The sequence below is a fragment of the Typopeltis vanoorti genome, chromosome 9, assembly GCF_054136105.1.
Source record: "Typopeltis vanoorti isolate ZY-2024b chromosome 9, IOZ_Tvanoo_1.0, whole genome shotgun sequence".
In the NCBI taxonomy this organism is placed as follows: domain Eukaryota; kingdom Metazoa; phylum Arthropoda; class Arachnida; order Uropygi; family Thelyphonidae; genus Typopeltis; species Typopeltis vanoorti.
The window spans coordinates 71,109,732-71,132,665 of NC_143557.1; the positions used below are offsets into that span (position 1 = coordinate 71,109,732).

At 34.9% G+C, this 22,934-nt stretch overlaps 1 protein-coding gene across 1 annotated transcript; it reads left to right on the plus strand.

Moving 5' to 3' along the window:
- Window positions 1–9,981: 9,981 nt before the first annotated feature.
- On the plus strand, window positions 9,982–14,742 carry LOC150103139 (uncharacterized). Its single transcript, XM_090398104.1, has 2 exons — window positions 9,982–10,141; window positions 13,407–14,742. Exons 1-2 carry the CDS (start codon window positions 9,982–9,984, stop codon window positions 14,462–14,464), a joined length of 1,218 nt encoding a protein of 405 aa, XP_090254230.1. The 3' UTR covers window positions 14,465–14,742.
- The last annotated feature ends 8,192 nt before the right edge of the window (window positions 14,743–22,934 follow it).

Here is a 22,934-nt window from a genome sequence, read left to right on the forward strand (position 1 = left end):
CGTCTCTCAGTTACAATTTACGACAATCCTCCCTTTCGACACATCGACCCTTTATCTGGTCTCTTTCGACGAAAGGTGAGTTAGCTAGGATTTTTTTTTTCACCCGGAAACTCGGATTTTTCGTTCCCCAGAACAGGCAAACCGTCCCCGTGAACACACACGACTATAATCATAAATACTTATGCCAAGGAAGGTGACGGGAAACCACCTTGCGTCATATCTCCGTAGTTATTAGTTGCAACTCTCTCAAAGAGAGGAGGACACAGGATTAGGATATATATATTTGTTTTGCTAATTTTTCAATCGAACTACAAATAGTTTGACTGAAACTAAAACTGAAATAATTACAAATTTTAATTGAGGTCCTAAATACCAAACATCACTAATTTTATTTCAGCCAGAGAATACGAGTTATTGTACACTTTCAGAACATTTTACCTTTGTGTCTATATCAATGGTCCCACTGAAACAAAAATTGGAGTGACTCGACAAATTTTTATAAAGATTCCAAATACGAAATTCTTATAAAATTCGTCTAAGTAGAATTTCGGCATGACATCATTTTGAGAACAGAATCTAATAACAATTATACAAAGGAGAGCTTATCACAGCAATTAAACCTGTAACTTTTCATTGGCTTATGTATTGTACACTTTATTGTTATTTGGTGTCTTTATTCGCTGTCTTTTTCCAAATCGTTTTGGTACTAAAAATGGTCCCAAAAATGCCAAATTTCACAAGGTGAGTTAGTCGACCTCATCAAACCGGCAACAAGAAGAAGAAGAAGAAGAAAACACGCAATTACTCATAGTCATCATACACTGACCTCAGTCTCATTTGCCGACGCTAATTCCAACAACTAAAACAATAAACAAATTTCAATAACAAATAGACACACAGACAAACGGACGGAACTAATATAATAGGTACTTAAGCATTTTTGCAAAAGACACCTATAATTGCAACAAATCCAGCATTTGTTTATTTCAAGAGAGTAAGCAATAAACGGATTCAATACAATATTTTATCATATAATATGATAAAGGAAATTATCTAAAAATAAGTGATTTGTTTGAATAAAAAGTTTGAAATATTGCTATGATATATGAAAATGTGTATCTGAATGATTGCAATCCGATAGATTTACGAGAAATCTCTAAAGAAATAAAATCACAGAAATAATATAGTATTTGAATTCTTCCTGAAATATGAGGAAACTGAAGAACACAAATAGGAATATTTTAAACAATCAAAATCAATGCTACAAGGAATTAGATGCGGGATGTTGTTAAGTAGTGAATATTCAATCGAGAGATGGCGCTACGTGTACACTATAGGTGAGAATCTATTAGCCATCTCGTGAAGGACCCATCACACACACGCACAAAATGAAAGGGGGAGAGAGAGAGAGAGAGAGAGAGAAGAGAATCGGAAACTGGACCGGAAGGAACAGTGGGGAGGATGCCTTCAAGTAACTGCACCGCTCTAATTAGCCACACCTGTAATGGGCAGGATATCAGACACCGCTGATGGTGATTCACAGACTGAGAAAGTACCACATGACTGGCCACGGGCGGAAACGTGAAGGGCAAAACTGCATTTCGGTAATAATTCCGTTAAATATTTTCTTTGTGTTTAAATCAAGATCTAGTTGCAATACAAGAAAGTTACAATCCCACCTAGCTGAAAATGAAAGACATGAACTTAAAAAAAAAAATATTATTGACTATAATGTATACTACAAAGACTAAATACAGACTTGTAATTACATTAAGACTAAATTCCGTTTAGTCACTAGTTTTTGCTAATCTCTGATTAGGATATTATTTAATTAGGGTAAAACAGGACTGGTTCGTTTAGTTAATCTCGGGTTACTTGAAAATAAGTAATTTCGAGTTTCCACCCTTCCCGAGGGCAGAACTTTATCGAAGTTAAAAGGGAAGAAATGACTCACTTCGAAACATCCCAACAGGATATTACGCATCATTGACTTGCTCTTGTTTTTCACTCCCTCTTTGCTCTGGTACACAGCATCTGTTAGCACGCGTCTTCCTCTGGTCTGGCTCGTGGCGCATAATTGTTCGCGACAGTTGGAGTTTCAGTCACTCCTCCCGTGTCGGTAATGGGTGACGAATTGCAGTTTTTTTTTTTTTTTGTATTATTATCTGTCCATCTGCAGAAGCAGCAATCTATGGCAAAGCGAGCGTAGAGTAAAGACTGTTTTTTTTTTTTTTTTTTTTTTTTCTATTGAGAAAACTGGGCGAATTTTGCCCGCTTATTAATAAATATGAAAGCACGCCAAGGGGATGAAACAATCTCGTGCTTGAACGGACGTTTCCATTTTTGGAAAGCAAGTAATCGAGCCGTGATGGTGCGATGATGCATTTTTGAGGGATTCAGTCCCTCGACATATAATGCAATTTAAACATTTAGGATCCCAATCAAAGTAATAAAATTTAAATAATAATATAGTCGTTGATTTGTTCGTTAGTAGAAATTATAGGGAATGAAAAACCGAAGAAGATGAACTCTTGAGGGGCCGACGCTAGGCTGGACGTCGTCCGCCTGCAAAGCTGAAATGGGCGTCCCCAAACAAATCGCAATTTATTTATTTATTTTTATTTTTGTCATAATCATATGGAAATTCTTTTCATATGATTATGACAAGAATTTTTTTGTAAATTTGTAACTTTTTGTAACTGTAAATTTGCAGCAATTATATTGACTTTCCTAATTATTATTACTTAATCCGTTTACAAAAATTTAAAGAAAGAATGAAGCTTCAAATTAACACCTCGAAACGGCGCCCACCTGCACTGCAGGATCGCTTCCGTCGGCCCTGCTTGAGGACATGATGCCCATCCAGATCATTATCAATGAACTTTTCATTCTAAAACTGTCACTAAAAACATAATATGATAATAATGCAACAATTATGTGTCTGTTTAAGTATTTAAAGGGAAAAAGAACTGGCATTCTCTCTTTCTCCCTCTCACGTTACCAGAAAACAAAATCTATTTGTGAACGAATAGCACCAAATTCTGCATGGCCTCCCATTTTAATAAGGGATGTCTATGTAACTAAATTTCTCCCCCTTTTTTCAATTGCTGTAAAAATATGGTCATTTCTTTCAGTCTTTCTTTTAATTTTGTTCCGGGCAACGTCGGCAACTCACTTTTGGTGGAAGTTGAATAATTTTATCCACCGGAGTGAGGTCATCACCTTCTTATTGGAAACCTAAAAGTGGCTTGAAAAAAAATTCTATGTTTGATCTCTACGGCAAGGTTTCACCGTTATCTAATTCCTCGGAAACACCTACTGTACTAACATACGATAGGTATACAACCTCTCGTGGGTGGGACTCACATGAAAAAAAAGTTACTGTTATATGAATATATCGTAATATGGATATATTTTGAATTCATTTCAGGTCGGAATATAAATAAATTCAAACTATATCCATATTATGATTTATTCATATAATAACCAGTAATGTTTGGAATCCAGTTTAACTATTGCTATATGCTTAGTTAAACCGAATTTCAGATTTTATTGGTCCTTTTTTTTTTTTTTTTTGGTGAAGATAGTGAACTAGTGAAAAATTAAGAGGTGAGTACGTGCCGTATTGCAAGCGGAGAAAAGGAAGTCGGATTGTTTATCATCCATGAAGATAAACCCCATTATCCATTTCTTGGAATGATGCACTGATAAGATAGCCGGATAGTTTAGGGCATGTCCAAGTTGATGTTTCCGGCCAGAGGTCCAAAACATGTGGGAGTTACCGTTGGCCGTCCTGGGATATATGTTATTGCGAACTTGAAAGCTTTCAGAACCGCACCATAAATACAGCATTTAGTTGTATTTGTACTCGACATTCACTTTAGTACGTAAATTCATACTTCAGTGATACGCGATAACGAAGGGTTCTGCGTAAATGATTTTCGCTAACAAAGAACACTGCAGACTATACCAAAAAAAAAAAAAAAATACAAAAATAAGAAAACGAAATATGCTGTTTTAGAGATTTCATTTTCTTGCGGTCTGAAGATAAACATCACAGGTGAAGCTATTTCTAAAAAGGAACAGATGCTATCCGACCAATATGCCCTTTTAGAAAATTCACGGTTGTTATAAATCACAAATCTTGATTGCGATTTGAGTTAGCATTAACATAACCAGCATGAGCTGGTTTGGGTTCAAATATATGTATGACATTATAAAATAAAACTAAATAGATAAGAATTTAAAATGTAGTGCAGTTCAGGAACTAGAAAAAAAATTATATAAAAAATTATCGTCTCGGTATATTTATCATTATAGTTGTAACGTAAAACTATTTTATGTAATATGATCATTCTTTTTAGACGTTTTCAGTTTGAAATAAGATCTTAGATTCGATACGAATGTGACGACAGCGTCAGTTAGTGTTCAAATCAGATTGATCCTATAAAATTGACAGAGGCGCTCATCTATTTCCAGTGATAGATGCTACACATTATAAAAAAACAAAAATAATTATTATTATCGGCTTTCCAGCAAGAGACTTAAGTCCATCTAGGGTGACAAAGACATAAATTGATGAATTAATCAAATTTCTACTTGATACAGTTCGGCACAGTAGTGTTAACTACTACCAAATGTGTTCCTGGCCGACTGTATGTCTGTAAGTGGAGAACTGGTGGAAAGACCAACTTTTAAGCTTCAGACCATGATCAACCAACTTAGTATTAGAAAATAGTGATAGAACCAATCCCCATAAAAATCCCCAACTAACCAACTTAGAGTTAGAAAATAGTGATAGAACCAATCCCCATAAAAATAATAAAATGAGACAAAATTGGTATAGGGGAGTAGAAGGCATCGTTAAAAGTAGGTTTCCTGAAATAGTCACGAAGCCTGCTTTTCATGTTGCCTCGCATTGTTTGTTACATAGGGAAGTTAAACCGTTTGTTATCTGTATCTTCAGTAGCTGAATATAACTACATGTTACGAATTCAGCGAACGCTAATCAGGAGAAACATCCATAGAGTATAAAGGATACTAAGCTTATTAATTAGGATTAGCTAAGGTCCATTGGCACAACACTGGATTATAAAGTACAGGATTAGTGTCACCAACGCTGGTGCATATTTTAATATTGTGAACTAAGTTACAGACGATGTTGGAAAACAAATATGTGGATGGAATCAAGAATAATTTAATAGCAAAGTTGAACTGATCTCTCTCTCCTCTCTCTCTCTCTCACACACACACACACACACACACATAAATATGTTTATGTGAGAGAGAGAGAGAGAGAGAGAGAGAGAGAGAGAGAGAGAGAGAGAGAGAGAGAGAGAGAGAGAGAGATTGTTTAAACTTGTTCTACTTCCTGACAACTGTTCTTCTTCCGAATAGGAAGTGCACTTCAACTTGTTTCCCTAGTAACTTCCAGCTCGTCTTCTGTGAGCTTCGGATTGAACACCGTTATATAATCCCAAACGGAACCTAAGGTCGCCCTTTCTTTCATCAGACAATGTGTAAATAAATAACTTAAAAAAAAAACAGGTAAAAGGCTTCCGTTCTATCGCCGGTAGGACCTTATTTCCTTCCGTAGAGGGTTCAAACAGCGGTAACAGAGTCAAACGTATCGCAGCTCTTACAAGGAGAGGAAACGGGGAGTTTGCCTTGTTCGTTTGCTCCAGGCCAATGCAGGAAACACCTGTTGCAGTCCAGTGTCTCGGCTACCACATGGCTTTAACGGTAGGGGGGGGGGGGCAATGAACATCCCTCTTTTCTGTTCTTCCTTCTCTTTTCAGATTCCCTAGCTAGTTCAGCTAGCTTGTCGTGGCTTCAGCAAGACAGTCAATTAGGCCACCAACACACACACACACACACACACACACACACACACACACACACACACACACACACACACACACACACACACACACACACACACACACACACACACACACACGCTATAAACATGAGTTTTTTTTTTCTTTTTGTAAAATTTGATTCCTACCCAAAACTGATTCCGTTATTGCCTTTTATTTTCGGTTTAATGCTTTCTTGGAGAGTTGCTGGAGCTCGACTGAACTCAAATCTTCGCATTATAGCTAATGAAATTGTCAACAACAAAAACTATCAAGAATTCCGACTCAACTGAAAGGAATTTTTTAACGAAATCCTAAGTTTAACGGGGAAAAATTATCATTCAATATTAATACTTGTCAGAATGCAAATAAATAAAGTCATTACATCCGCGATCCATTATCAGAGAAGATAATTCCTATCATCTTTGTTTTCGGGTGTCTAAAATCTTAATGTATATTATATTAAAAATAAAATTATAGTTATGGTTGATAAGCGGAAAAGGGGGGTGATATGATTGAGACATTCAAATTACTGAAGGGTTTCTATAAGATTAATTCAGAGGATATTTTTGAGAACAGGACTGGTGGTGGGAGGACTAGGGGCCATCCATGGAAACTGGGCAAGGGTATTAGGGTATTAGGGCTAGGTTTTTTACTTGGAGAGTGGTGAATGAGTGGAATAAGCTGCCAGAGTCTGTTGTGGGTGCCATGACTGTGAATGAGTTCAAGGCGAAGTATGATAGATACTGTGTGAATGTTGAATAGTTGTTCTTGACATGATGTTTAGGCCTCCCTCGATGAGTCTAAGGACTCCTTGGAGTTGCCCGTAATAATAATAATAATAATAATAATAATAATAATAATAATAATAATAATAATAATAAAATCCCTCTTAACTGAGTTATCCACATTTCCACATTTTGCTACCTACAAGGTTAAGTTCGAAATTTTAAAATTGGTAAGAAAAATTAGTGTTTATACAAACAAGTGATCATACACAGTCACTGAGATATATATGCTGCTGTTCTTGATGTTACCTGTCTGTTACATTCCACTGTTGGAAAAAGTCGAGTCCAAATTTTTCCTCTGTTCTCTCTCTCTTTCTCTCTCAAGGACTTTTCTCATGAAGTTGTTTTGCTGCTGTTCCTATGATCTTGTCTCTCTATCTGTGAATCGCTGGAATTTCTGTAGATGTGTATACGTGGGTTTATTTCTTTTTAAAGTAAAAACAGCAAGCAGAATTGCTTATTTACTATTTCTCTTACAAATTGCTAATTCTAGTCTCGTATGAAAGATCTACACTACTAGAACAGTTGGTCACTTTATTTACAAGTAATTACTTTGTTAAATATAAAAACAATTCATCATATCGTACTGGATTTTAATGCAAAGTAGTGTTATTATACGAAATTTTAAGCGCTGGTGATAAACAAGCGACAGAAGTATGAAGTTCGAATTATTAAAAGTTTGCTCAATAGAAATTCTCTCCTGAGTAAGATTACAAATTTACAATATGCTCATTTAACGAAAAAAAGAAATTTTGTTGATGTAGTTCGTCCTACAGAATAAAATATTTTAAAAAAATCAACATATTTTCGCTGGCAGTTTCTGAGACTCATAATCTTACAAAGAAAAGAAACATTTAAATTTATTTATGTACAAATGTGGCAAATATTGCAGAATATGTTATTTTAACGTGTCTGCTTTATAATATTTCAGAATTCAGAGCAATAAAGAATATTTTCAACTAAAATGTGCTATAATGGCAAATGTAATATGGGATTATTTTATGGGTATGAAATAAGTTGCCTCTGTGGCTCAATCGGTATCAATCATGTGCTTTGGATGGAAAGACTGGATTCGACCCGTCAAGGATGCAAAGAACTTTATAATAGGCTTTTTAACTCAAAGTAAGTTAGCCCGTCTCATATGGAGGCGGACTAAAAAAAAAATCTAGCCGGTCTCCGCTGACTGAGTGAATTGTGACTTCACTTCCCGATTAACAGGTTGTGGATCGGAATTCAACTAGAAAGGGACATTTGCAAATATCCGTGGTAGATGGTTTCATCTCTCGCTGTGAAGCTAGAGGCCTGAGGTACTCTGAAAGAGTGCTATGTGCGGTCTTGAGCCGTTCAGAATACCTTTAACTTCCCAAGGTATATATTTTTTAATTTTAGAATTGTTCGTGTTTGAGACTCATAAAAAAAGTTGGAGCAATTCAAATCCATTAAATTATTTGTTTTAATTAATTCTTTGATCCTCAATAGATTCGTTTAAAGAATTTAAGGAACCGATCAATATGTTAAACAGCTATGGGCACAGATCTTAGCAAGTGTGAAAATTAAAATGCTCATAGCAAAGCGTATTAGAGTGTAGGAGTTGACGCTGTATCCAAAAGCGTTATATCAAAGTTATATTATACTTTTATGTTTCCTGACATTACTTAGTCAAAGACGAACTATACGCTCATTTTAAAATGAGCGTGATTTTTTTTTTTTCGGAAGTGTAATTTTGCCTTGAAGTAAAAAAAAAAAAAAATCAATTTATTCCGATGATACATTAAACTTAAAAACGGGCAGTTACTGAAATTTACTCTATGGTTGACGGATACCATGGCAACGAGAAATATGGCTGTTCGATACTACTGATGAATCTTATTGTTTCATTAAAATAAAAAAACTCACGATATAATCAGTTAACATTAGTTGCTACCCATCAAGTTTGTCCAATGCGAAATAACGAAAAAAAGTTACTGTATGTTTACCATAATTTGTGTGAACGTGATTCATTGCCTATGAATATATACATTCTCTGAATTTTAAGCACGTTTACATTATTTCTTCTTGTGTGGCAAATCATGTTTCATGAAGCATTTGCTGCTATTAGCTCCTTAGTGAAATCTTGCGATACTTCATTATTCTAGACGAGAATTTTAACAAATAAACTGAATTTCACTTTTATTTGCTATATTCTCTATGTGGGTGGGCAAAGTCTGATAATGTACAGTCGCCAGGTAATATCCGAAAAGTAACCACATTATCCGTACTTCTAAATATCTCATTTTCTCTCAGAGTTGTATACAGTCTCTTTTGTTTTATGGCGATGGAAAGTCAGCATCTAGCATGCCCACTAAAATCTAAGGGAAATGAACTTTGTCAAGTCATAAATTAAAGTCAGATGACTATCCCCAATCGAACTGTTAAGATAATTAATTATCGGGATTTGTACAAAGAATGTTATTATCATTCAAGAGCCTCTCTGGAATTATTTCTATACAATTCACCTCACAACATTTCAAGACGAGATGACACACACAACCTTCAAGGATGACATCTGATTAACCCGTTATCTTATTCACTACAAAATTGGTTTCAAAATATTGACGATGCATTTAGTACTGTTGCCTTCGAGAGTGTCCTTGTTTATACACTACCAAGGACAGCTTGTGGCTGTTTGTAAGTTCGTATTGTAGACCCCCTTTTACTCTTGATAATAATTATTATGGCACGCGAATTCTGTGAAGGTCAAACTCGACTTAACCTATCAAATGGACAGAGCAGATTTTTTTTTCAATACACAACCAGCTGTGTCCCCTAAGTCACGTGTCATCCAAATACACCCCTCGCTTGCTTCCCTTAATGATCGCACGGTCAGTAGAGGAAAGTGGGCAAGAAGCGCAGAGGGGGTTTGTACCAAGGGGAGAGAAGGGGGGGGAAGAGAAATAAACTCGAGTGAAACATCCCCGACACCTGTTTCCGAGACGGGACCCTACTTCTCCTCATCCTGTGCTAAAGGAACAATGAATCAAGGTGACGTCGAGGGCACAACGACTGAGAACCAATAGGAACACTTCTTGTGGACACACTGTTAGCGTACCACCTCATTGGCTGTGTCGGGGCGTCCGAGACGAACACCTGCACGGTATAGCCCTTGAAAACACGTCGGCACATTGACGGGACAGTCATTTCGTATGAGCGTTTGCAAGCAAGTGTGATTACCGCTTCCTTTTACTTTGACTGACCTAATAGTGAATGAAGGAGTACGGAGCTTTTTGGATAGAGTCGACCTACGGAGCCATCGTAACCCGCCAATCTATTGGACTGTTTGCATCGAAATCATCATCATGCCACGTGCATTCCTCATCAAGAAACGCAGTGGTACGCGATCGCCGCCGCCGACCACACTAACGCAACACCAACCGGAGCTGGATTTCCACAGTGACCCTGAGGTAGAGAACGATGCGGTCCAAGCTAACTTGCTCATGGTGCAGGACGTTGCGTCAGGTGAGTGTTCGTCCTTTTTTTTTTTTCAGGCGCCTTTTTGTCGGCGTTTGGTTGGCCCACTTAGTTGCTTTTGCTGTTATCTTCCTATATTCTTGTTCCCTTACCCCGACTCTTATCTGAAATATGACGCCTTAATCCTCCTACAAGGTTAACAAATGCGAGACGAGGGGAAAAAAGAGGAGGGGAAGGAGATTGGCTCCGTTATATCTGTCTGTGGGCGTAATGGTAGAAGTTGAAACTTTCTTAATGTCGAACCAACAATCTAATCTCCAAGAGATGTCCTTTTACGTAGGCGGATAATTATGGTGCTAAAAAGTTCAAAGGCGATCCTTTCCTGTTGTACGGGAATTGTTGTCAGCATAGGTGGTAACAAGTCTGCGAGAAATGCATCCTGAGAAGCTATTCGAAGGCTGTTTTACGATAAGCTCACTAACTACGCTAAATCGACTTATAGATCGGTACGTAGGCAAACATTCAACAAGAGTTGTTGTGTTGATTACTGGGTTCGGTAAAAGTTAATATAACAAACTGGAGGCTGAAACAAGTGAAATTAAAGATTAAGATCCAAATCCTATATAATAGGTCAAGATGAAAACAAAAAAAAAACTAAAAAAATAAAGGTCTTGAGTTTAAAGTTTTCGTACTAAGATCAGCTATAACTTACAAAGTTAAAAGTTCGTTTTCTATATTTATTATATGTTCGATCCTTTTAGCTCGGATAACTTTTTATAAGTTAAAACAAAATTGCCTAAAGAACGAAAATAATGATAAAAGAACACAGAAAGAATAATTTCTACTATCAGAGTAGATACCATTGTTGAAAGTAGTCAAGAAAGAGAGAGAGAGAGAGAGACCACCTTTTAATACAAAATTCATGGATGTGATCAGTTTCCAATTCTACGATGAAATGAACTCGGACAAAGATGATTTTCGTGCACTATATTGTGATATTTTTGCGCGTATATGCATGTAGCATTATTTACAAGAATCAGATAAATATCCATGTCTTTATTATTATTACTGTCATAACTATAATATTTTGTCTACTCTCTAAGCTCTTCTGCACTATACGTTTTTTACCTTCTTTCTTGGTTGTTATGTTAATTGGATGCAATAGCTAGTTTACGTTAATTACGCAGGAGGTATCCTTGGAGACTATCTGACAGTATCAGTTGGTTGATCAAATGAGTTTTTCATCTGATGATTACTAGAATAACACAGTCACGACCATCCTAGTAGACGTACACTACCTCGAAATTTAAATACTTCTTTGCTTGTAACCCATCGTGACCACTAACCGGTACTTGAGGTTATTATTATAGTTAATTATTTTGCAATAATCCATTGCGGTTTTAAATCTCCCCTGTGATTCATCATCAAAGTCTGTACTTATTCTGCAGAAAGAAAATGAATGTACGATATAAAAATGCAGGATAGTGTTCCAGACATCGTGAATAGTGGAGATGTTTACATCCCCGTTCAATTTGGATCTTCAATGATTTAATAAACCAATATCCCTGGAGACCTGTTGAATTTATTGTGGTTTTGTTTTTAAAAAAATAAACTTGTTTGTAGATTAAAAAAAAAAAAAAAAGCTCAATGGTATCGGAGGCTAAAAACAAAACCTTATTAAATTCTTCCCGACAAATGTTACTTAGTAAATTCACAATCAAACCATTTCAAATAAATCAAAACACAATAAATAATAGAGGAATGAAATTGAATATGATAACTAACGCAGCCAAATTTCGAAAATTATATTCAGAAATCAGATCTTCAAGAACTCTGAAACTTTTAAATTCTAAACGAAAAATTTGACTTTACTGAGATCTTCAAGTCAGCGAAAATTTCGACTTTCCCTTTGGGGAACTCGACTAATTTAACATGTAGTGTATATTTAATGATTTTTCTATTAAACGAAACTTATTCAATTGACGAGTTTAAAAGTAAGCTTGTTTTATTTGAATTTGAATTCCCTTTACTTTCCTACAAATTATTAAAATAAAATAACCTTTGAACATTTCCCTATTACAAAGTATGTTTCTATCACAATATTGCGTTCATTTCTCTGTTTTAAGCTTAGTAATAATCACAGTTAAATAAAACTTTCATTATCAATGTTTATGCGTGTTTTTTTTTCATCTACTAAAGAATCTTTTAAAATTCAAAATCTAATTTGATTCTTCGTTTCTCGGGAATTTTTGGAGTCGGTCATAGTTAGTATACAAAAGCGGAGATTTTAGAATATATTCATTGTCAAGTCAAAGGAGGAAGAAAGAAAGAAATATCGCATTATATTAGAAGCCAGGATTGGAGCTGCTTGTTTATATTAGAGAAGGTTGAGGGGAATATGCGTTAAAAGAATCCCATTCCTGATATCATTCTTTCCCTATAATTATAGAGTTTAGAACAAGCAATTAATCTCGTTTAAATATCGTCTTTCAGTTTGAAAATTAATATAAAAATGTCTCTAATCAACAAGATGAAGAATAAGCGTTTCTTTTAGGCCAATGAAAAAGAGGGATCTGATCATTTCTCCTTTTTTATAATTACAGCAACACTGGTAATGAGAAATTGGTCAAAACGTCAGTAGATGACACTAACTGTTAATATAATCCAATGTTAATATAATTCAGGTATATATATATATATTACATACCTGGAGAGGTCCGATTATGATCCATTTACCGCGACTTCCTCCTATTATGTTTTTTTTTTCCTGCAAGAAGGAAAGAAAGAAAAAGGAATAATTGAATTTATTTTTTGTGCAACTATATAAGAAAAATATTAATTGAAATAACTAAAAGTAGAGTAAATGGCTGTCTTTGTTATCAATTCAGAGAGACCAGAAAAAAATGCAATTTGCAGTCCAAATTCAAATTGCGAATCCGACTTCCTCTGAAAAATTTCAACATAGCCTTTCGAACAATCTCGGTATTTTCCAGAAATGACAATTTGCAGTTACAATTGTTTGTTTTTTAATCTTTCTTATGTGGAATTGAAAACAAATAAATAAATAACCTTTTCGAGATGTCTGGTGCACTAATCCTTCATAATTTATGCGTAGCCCTTTGGTCGCAGTATTTCCTTGACAAAGATTAGTAAGCATTATTGTATATGTGTAACAGTTAATCTAAAAAATTAAATAAATAAACATGCAGTTAAATAAGCAATATTAATATTAAATCATTCTTTACTTTTAATAAGAAATAAAACTTAGATTTTAACTTTGTAATAATTATTATTTCTCTTTCTTGTCTTATAGATGTCCGGGGACCATACGATCTTACCACCAAGAAAAAATCCCCCAGTCATGAGGAAATAGTAAAACTTTTGGAAAGATCTCCAGTAGGTACCTCTCCCCAGTCTCATCCAGTCATTTCTCCCGTAGCAGTTCCTGCTGTATATCCCAAAGGGGTAATCCCACATCTTGACAAAGCTCCTATGTCTATGAACATCGAGAAACCGACGTGGCACCGGCCAATGGTTGCCCCCTATCTTCCCTTCAACTATCCGCTAAACTTCTTCCAGCCTAACAACATGTACGGTATGACTCCCAGTCATGGATGCGTAGGAGGATTAAGAACTTCTCTTCCACCTCCATTGGTTCCTGTATCTTCCACAAGATCTCCTTCCCCAAAGTCAGAATACTTTAGTACATACGACATGCCACAGAGAGATGTCATGTCACCCACCACGCCCATGCATTCGGGAGTTATCAACCATTCTCCGCAGTCAAAACACATCTCGCTCTGTTCAGGATGGACTTCAGACGGACGGGAGTCGAATCTGTCGTCATCTCCAACTCCAAGTTCGGACGGGGAATCTTTGAAAGACGCAAAACGCAGACGTCAAGAGACTACTCGTTATCAGTGCTCTGATTGTAACAAATCTTACTCTACTTATGGGGGACTTTCAAAGCATATTCAACTCCACTGCACCACCCAGTCCAAAAAGTCATTCAGCTGTAAGCACTGTGACAAAGTCTACGTGTCCTTGGGAGCTCTTAAAATGCACATCCGGACTCACACGCTTCCTTGCAAGTGTAAACTCTGTGGAAAAGCATTCTCCCGTCCTTGGTTACTTCAGGGACACATACGTACCCATACGGGGGAAAAACCCTTCACCTGTCCCCATTGTAGTCGCGCTTTTGCCGATCGTTCTAACTTAAGGGCTCATCTCCAGACGCACTCAGATGTGAAGAAATATAGGTGTAAAGCCTGCAGTAAAACTTTCTCTCGCATGTCCCTGCTTGTTAAACACGAAGATGGAGGATGTCCCGGAATGAGATCTGAATCCGTGCGAGAAGTTATAACCCCATAAATCCTCTTTTGTACAACGTATTTATATATTATCCAAATGAAATTAATTTTATGAAAAGCAAGTTACTGTTCATGTTACTATACGACTTTCGTTACTCTGTATAATGACTGGTTGCCTAGAGACGATAGCGCATGCTCATATGATCAATTGTTTTATACATCCAAGAATTTATGTATATAAAACGAAGTATTACAAGCATAGTAAAGGAGGTTGAATGTATTTATTAGAATAAGTGTTGAGATGAATAAGTGAACGAGAGAATATATTCTTGGTACTCAGATACTAATTTCTTTTTGGTGTTATGAGTATTTGTATGCCATATTTATATGTATAATTTCATTTGTGTTAAGAGTAGTAATAGAAAAGTTAGTAGTTTTCTATGATATTACGAAGAAAGTCAATTTATCCTGTGTTTGCCTGGGGTTGAACTACTTAAATGACAGTCAAAATTATTTCATTTTGTAAATATTTCTGCTATTTAAGTAATCTACGAAATAAAAATTACGTAAACTTAAATTCCAGTGGGAGAAAAAAATGTCTTTAGTACAAATTATCACTGATAGAAGTGTCTTCATCGTTAACATGGAAAGTATTTTATTTAGATATTTTAGCACCTGCTTGGCTATTTTTATTATACAATTATATCGATTCCAATGCAAGATATTCTGCAAATGATAATACGTAATACCATTTTTTAAAAATCAGTGTTGTCCATTCTATTATGTGCTACTTGAGGAAGGTCTTCCATTAATATTTTTAAGAAATATAAATGTTTGTTGCCAAACATATTTTGAAACATTTGGTGCCGAATTTAGAAACAAAAACAAAAAACTAGTCGACTGTGCCAACATCTTAGTCTAGCATATATCTGTTTTAAAGAATAAGTAAAGAACTTATATAAATAAAATCAACACGAATGTTTTTTTTAATCAAACCTAAGACAACTATTATTGAATCTTTTAGTATTTAAATTATTAAATTAATTTAAATGCCTTTATTTAAATAAATGAAGGCATTTAAGTTAAAAACGTGTCGAAAGAGCCTTTAAATGCTACCAAGTAACCTTTAGTAAAAGCAAAATGGCAGTATAAATCCTCACTCTCGTGTTATAATTATATGTCTGGCTTCTCTCAGGGAAAACTGTTATAAAATATTCGTGATACTAACAATGCTACTGATTTTTTAGTTAAGAAATAATAATGAAAAAACCCTGCAAATTACTCGCATAGTTTTTGATATAGGTTAAACGACCTGTACCAAATTTGTCCAGGTGATTGCTACTTTCCTAAATCCTACACGATATTTGCCAACGCTTGAAGGTATAGGTTTCTTGGTTGTTTTAAGGTGTTTTTTTTTTTTAATGAAAGCTTTGGGGCCACACTGTCGCGACCTCGCTATCCACCTGTTGCTCAGGTATTTCGACTGGACACGCACCTTGTTGCTCAAGGTCTTTCGTCTTTCCTCCTATAATATCTTATAAGGCGACAGTGAGACGTAGTCATGGAAGATAGGTTTTTTTTAAACTTACGTCAATTGTAGTATTGACCTTTAATTAGCCGTATGCCCTCAGCAATCGACTTTTTTTTTTCTCATTTTCTATCCCATGTCTGCCTTGTAAATAAATAGTTGCAAGCGATCTTCTCTATTGGCTATTGTTAAATAGGTCATGTTAATAAACATTGACTTCTCTTTACATTGATCTGTTAAAGAACATTCTGCGTATTGATGAGAGGGCTACAAAAGCTTCGACTTAGCATATATAGTACGATAGTTGTTAGTTAAATATGCAAATTCACCCAAGCACAATGTCTTTCAGTCTCCGTCGACTTCGTTTTTCTGCCTTAAATAACGGAGTTCAAAAGAGACCAATGAGATCTGCATTGTTTTTTTGCAATGAACGAGTAACAGTGTTAAAATCTACTTACAATGCATGCTGTCTACTCGTTTTTTTAATTATTTTTTCTAGTTGTAATTTATCTCCAAGTGCCATGTTTGTTTTTGTATTTGTATTGCACATTTTATATTGTTATATAACGTGAAATATATTGTTGCATTCTTTGTATTTTGAATATGAACGACCTAGTCAGAATGATACTATATTTATAAAAATGCTTTCTCAATAAAATCACTTGCATTGTATCAATAGTTTTGTCATTATTTTATTGGAATATATATATATATAATATCACTTGCCCAAAACAATAAAGCAATGAGGAATAGCACAGCTTTTAACAAAAAAAAATAATAATAATAAACTAAAATGAAATTAATCGAGAATAGTTTGGTATCCAATACTTTCAATATAATAGCAATGGTAATTCCTTGTTCATATTTATTTAATTTGATGCATACGAATTATCATTTTCTTTATTTCATATATGTTTATTTAATATTTCTTAATAAATGAAAATCCGTAAATTAAATAAATACAAAATTTTGTTTATTTAATAAAATACTTCTTACTTATTTCATTTATGTTTATACGATATAAATGAAATACAAAAAATTCAGTTTTTAAAAAAAACGATTTTTTAAAAACGTATTCACAGTGAAAGATGCCGATAATGAAGAACTTAAAGAATGAAGTGTTTAGATTACTAAATTGTGCAGTAGTCGCAAAGAATATTGCAATAAAATGCCTAATCACTGATTCCACAGCCATCCATAAACAGTCTATTTAGAATCTACTGAGATTGTTAAAAAAACATGAAAGGAAACCGATCATCAATTCCCTCGATAGCAACTATGACATTACTGTTGACTAACGATAAATAGAGTATAATTTCGAAACTACGTGTTTCATTTAAAACACAACTAAACTACTTTTGATATCTAATTTCAATATAATCCGTCTGGTATAATGAATATAATAAATATGGACGAATAAAACGATGCTAATGAACTCAAAGCACCTCTCAGACTTTTATTTAGTTTTTTTTTATGATTTTCTAAATCTAAATATCCTACATAATATGCTCCTTTAACTTCAAAATCGTAAATGTAATTCCTCATTTTCTAAACATCATGCGAGACACATGGTATTCACAGTGAAAGATACCGATAATGAAGAACTTAAAGAATGAAGGGTTTAGATTACTAAATTGTGAGCTCATGGATATTAGATATGTAAAATATATTTGTAAAAAAAAAAAAAAAATAAGCACATTTAATGATTATGTTTTTGTTACGTTGCAAAATCTCAGTAAAACTGAGATAGAGATTCTCTGCTACAATGATGACCGAATCACCAGTCTTAAAGAAGGTGCAGTTGACTCTTCTCACCCTTCCCCAAGCCCAAGAAATCTCGATTTGTTGTCATGAAATCATGGCAGAATTGTCGTGTTTTTTTTTTCTCCACTACTATGAACATATTAGTGGGAGAAAAATGTACGTTATCATTTGTACAATGCCATTTAACAACCAATCCCATTGAAGAAGTCACATTTTCAAATTCTGTGTGCAAATAGAAACAACCAAAACTGAATGATCTTCGTTTTCTTTTCTAGAAAGGGAATTTATTTAAATGAAATTTAAATGAAACCAAAGTAACTATATTTATGACAGTGCTAGAAGTTTTTGGCTGAGAAACATTTTCCAAATCTCTTAATGTTATTATTCATTCTAAATCATTTACATTTCATTTTTCACTTTATATTACATTTTACTAAATGCTATCTTGTCATAAAAAACTAACACGGTAAGGCATTCTCGATGATGAAATCGCTATTAGAAAAATGAAGTTTTCACTTGATTTAGGTTTATAAATCTCTTGAAAATTTGTAAATGTTTCAGGCTTTTTTAATGAAGTAAAACATTTTTTCACTAATCTCATAGCAATAGTGTTTTCTATAATACTATGTTAATTTTCCACTTGATCACGTAAGAATTAACTTCGCTTGACTGTGGTTTTCAATGTACAAGTTGGCATCGTAGCTAAAGCGATAAATAAATTAAAACAGTAACTAGCTTACAGCGCCAACCATCTTGATAAAGAGGCAGCAAAATGTCTAAGACTCAACTTACAGCTGCGCTCCTCCCCATAAAAATTCTACCAAAGTTATTTTTAAGATATCGTCGTCTGTATTTCTTTTGAATCTTGGGGTTGGGATCCTTGTTTTCATCATTTAAATACTTAACTAATACTAAGTTAGCCTTTAAGTGCCTAGCACTTATTATTATTAATATTAATATAGTATTATTAATATTAATAATAATTAATAAAAATAATACTATATTAATAGTATTAATATAGTATTATTAAAGAACTAGCACTGCTAGATGTCTCTGCGTCAAGTCACTCGTGTGTAAAGACCTGGGTGTGAACCGCTACCCTCTGTGACAAAAGAAGTTTTCTAGGGTAAATTCACTATCTTAGGCGAAGGAAGAGGATTGCTTTATCAAGACAAACTAACTAGTAGGTGAGCGAGTACATTTGCTGATATTCTTGGCTTTGCCACATCTCGATCTACACTTCAAAATAAGTAATACAGAGAAGCCTTTACTCACTCACAAAGCACGCTACCGGCACGAACTCTTAGTTTGCATTTTGCAAATACATTATAGTTATTGTTGTTACTGGGAGACCTCTATGGAGCAGTTTGAAGGACACGATCTCGTTCGTCGACATGACCTAAATTCGAAAAAGATCAAGGAAGCGAGAAACTTTTCCAGAGCTATTCAATCGAAGTTGAGTTATTCTGTATTGCATAGATAGAAGCGGCAGAATTTCCCTGCCAAACCTGATAAAAAGATTCAAAGAAACGCGCAAGTGATATATAGATAATGCAATTACACTCGCATACTTAAATGACACTTCAGACAACAGCAGGTTGTCTGAACAACAAACCAAGTTGTGCTTGTTATAATTTTTACAAAAAAAAATTGAAAAAATGTTTCAGTTTGTTTCGAGATATCCCGTTACTGGGACTGCTTATCCTGCTAATTTTATTCTGAATGGGTTTCCGATGTAAAATAAAGATAATAATGTCCTAATCAGATATTTATCTTTATTTTTCATAAAGTATGTAGTGTGTACAACTGCAATGCCCCCGATGATTTTTTTAAATTAAAAGGACAGTCTAATTTACAGCAGATCACGGCATTCATTTCTAGAAACGTCTCTCACATTTACTCAGAGTTTTCATGTACTCGATTGTAATAACATAGCTGTTCTAGTAATGAGAAAAATCAGAAACAAATTGTTGATTCTTCTGTTATTCATAGGTGTTTGTTCATTTTAGTATATAAAAAGTCGGTTTGGCATTCAGTTCTAAGTTGATGTTACTGTTATACTAAAATGGATGGCAGTCGTTGTTCTTTCCAATCAAGAGTTGATCTTTCTTCTGGTATCGAAGAAATAGAAGCGCATGCGTTGTTTTCACTGTAGTGGAGATAATAACGATGATAATGTTCTTGGAGCAAACGGCTTCTTTCTTATTTTCGCTTAGAAGGCTCCAAGTTGTGGGAAAGATGGAGCGATTGATTGAAAAATACTTATTTGTTTATTACAAAACTATATATGTTTTTCTTCATATAATGGGTCTTACAATTTAGTGATAGGATTTCAAATTTTTTAATTGTAATATAATTAAAAAGCATAAAAATAGGTTTATTATTTAACGAAAAATACACGACATTTCTTAAATGAAGAAATAGTTGCAGATTTTAGGATTGGTTGTGTGCGTGCGTGTGTGTGTGTGTGTGTGTGTGTGTGTGTGTGTGTGTGTGTGTGTGTGTGTGTGTGTGTGTGTGTGTGTGTGTGTGTGTGTGTGTGTGTGTGTGTGTGTGTGTGTGTAAGCGAGGGAGAGAGAGAGATGAAATATATCGGAAAGAGATTGAAATAGTGAAGGAGAACATATCTGTTTTCATAAATCAACGAAGAACAAAGCCCACAAAAAAGAGACATACATTACTGCTGATCGCAGAAAATATATTTGAAAAGAGAAAGGAGTGTCGGGAGAAAAAAGAATAGCATATTCTGAGCGGCGTAATATGGCAATTAACATGGTAGATGGATGGGAGAAGCTTCGTACACTCGCTATGGGAGTCACGTAAAACCATACTTCACAAGCGATGCTCACCGCGTGGCGTTTCAAACAATGTGAAAAGAGCATCAGGCATTGACAGACGGGGCAACACGCTAGACCTTTCTTTTTTATCCAACTAAAGGGGGGCAAAGTGGTTACGGGAGGCAATCCATTTGCGAGTCATCAAAGAATGGTTTCGACGCAGTGAATCTCCCACTGAGATTCCCAGTCAGTGAATGAATTTAATCTCCCAGTGTGACTACAGAACTGATTATTGTGTATTTCGTGCAACTAGGTTGGTTCAGTGACGTCATCAAAACTGCTACTGATTGACCAGTATCGCCATCTGCTGGTATTACCCGTTAATAACATTGTTTCCATGACCTCTGTATGCAAAGGTCACCCCAATTACAGTTTTCTTTTTTGTTGATCTATGTCCTTCCCTATCCGGTTCGTCTGACACTCGGGAGCTGATAATAAAGGGATGTTCGGAATCCCAAGATCCTACAACGAGTTACAAAGATAAAAGCGCTCACTTAAAGAAAATAAAAACACGAGCTCGCGACGTCTGTCCTCTCCACCCTTAGTCGTGGGTAGTGATGTGGCACCAGACTCCATCGGAGACACCCTATAACCTGCGAGGGTGTTTCCCCCACGCCTACATACACCTGTCATCAAAGGGCAGCTACAAGTCCACCTGGAGTGACTAATAGACTACATTTCGATCGACTTATTGACTTTAAAATTGGACTCTAAAGGACCCCACCTTATCTGGGGAAGGAACACCGAGATGCAATCACTAATTGCGTATGGGAGACAGGTAGCTACTGTTAGAGGGAAAGTAAGGTGAGCTCTGAGAGAGTTGTTTTTTTTTAATTGCTTTTTCTTTTACTTGCTGTCTAATGAAGCCTGTTAATTTTTTAATATTAGTAAGAATGGAAATATTCACCCTACACAAGAACGCACATTACTTAATAATATTATCATTAAAGGCCTTTCACCATCAGACAAGACGCTAACATTTTGTCCCCTCCCCAGTACAATTAATTCATCCATAAAAATCTGCATATCGCACGCTACTTATATTTCCAGCTGGTGCTTCTACAACACATTCAGAATAACGACAATTCATCTTCTACTAAGATTTGTATTCGAATCCTGTCTTGAATGTATGTAACAGCGATAAGGACTCTTCAACTAAAGGTCAGTTAGTTGGCTTTATATGGGACGTAGCACTTTTTTCTCTTTTTAACTACTCCTAGACAATCAGCTTGCGCAACTAGGCAAAAAAGACAAATAAATCCGTGAAGACAGGAATATAGCAACAACACACACCCACATGCTCACGCACGCACGCACACACACAAAGTATAAAATACCTGGAACCTGCTTACATATCTGATATATGATAAGTATTGTAGGACAGTCAGAATTTAAAATCCAATGTAAGAATTTTAATTCCATATTCATATCAAATTGAATAATTCTACATAGCCTTTTATTTAAAATAATGTAAAAGTATTATTTTAAACCATAATCTTTTTTACTATTCTGTCTGAAATATAATTGTTTGCAAAGGCGCGCAGAAAAATAGTGCCCGTGATTACCAAAATCTTCAATGCGGCTTTACTGATATGATAAGACTTCTATCTCCAAAAGATTAAATTCTTAAATGCACATCAATCACCTCGATCCCAATGATGGGGAGGAGAGACCATCTTGATGCTAAACCATTTTTAATGTTACAAGAGTTGTAGAATAAATTATGTTTTGCTTCTGATATGCATAAATTTGATATCACCATACGAATTTATATTTGTTGTATTAATTTTGATGTGTTATACTTCACGATTGTATTATATTATCATTTGTACTCCTTCTTCAATCTTAATCAATGACAGTATTTTCACATTTTTTTAAGCAACATGACATTCCATGCTATTATTCCCCCCCCCCTTCCCACAGACACACATGAAAGGAAAATAGGAAGGAAAATATAAAAGCTAGGTACTCTTTTGATAATCAAAAAGAGTTTAAGATAGAGAAAAGTTATAAGGATCATAGAAGTATGTTCATAAAATGAAAATGAATAAGAATAGAGAAAGAAAGTGAGGTGCATAAAATATCCAAAAATAGCCAAGGAGAAACCCAACAAACAAAAAATCTACTTCTTACAGATTATTATGAATAGATAAAACTTTGCATATGTTCGAATACTTTCCTACTAAAATCATCTCTCCATTTTTCTGTATACTTGAAGAGCAGAAGCTTCCGCTTTAATCGGATTTTTAAAGGGAAGCAATTTTCTCGAACTGCATAAGAATGAACTATACAGACCATATGGTTCCTTCCTTTTTTTTTTTTTTCCAGTGAAGGTCATCGCTAAAATTGATATTAAAAATACAAATGTATAAAGGTAACCGTTATATTACTGACTTATGCAA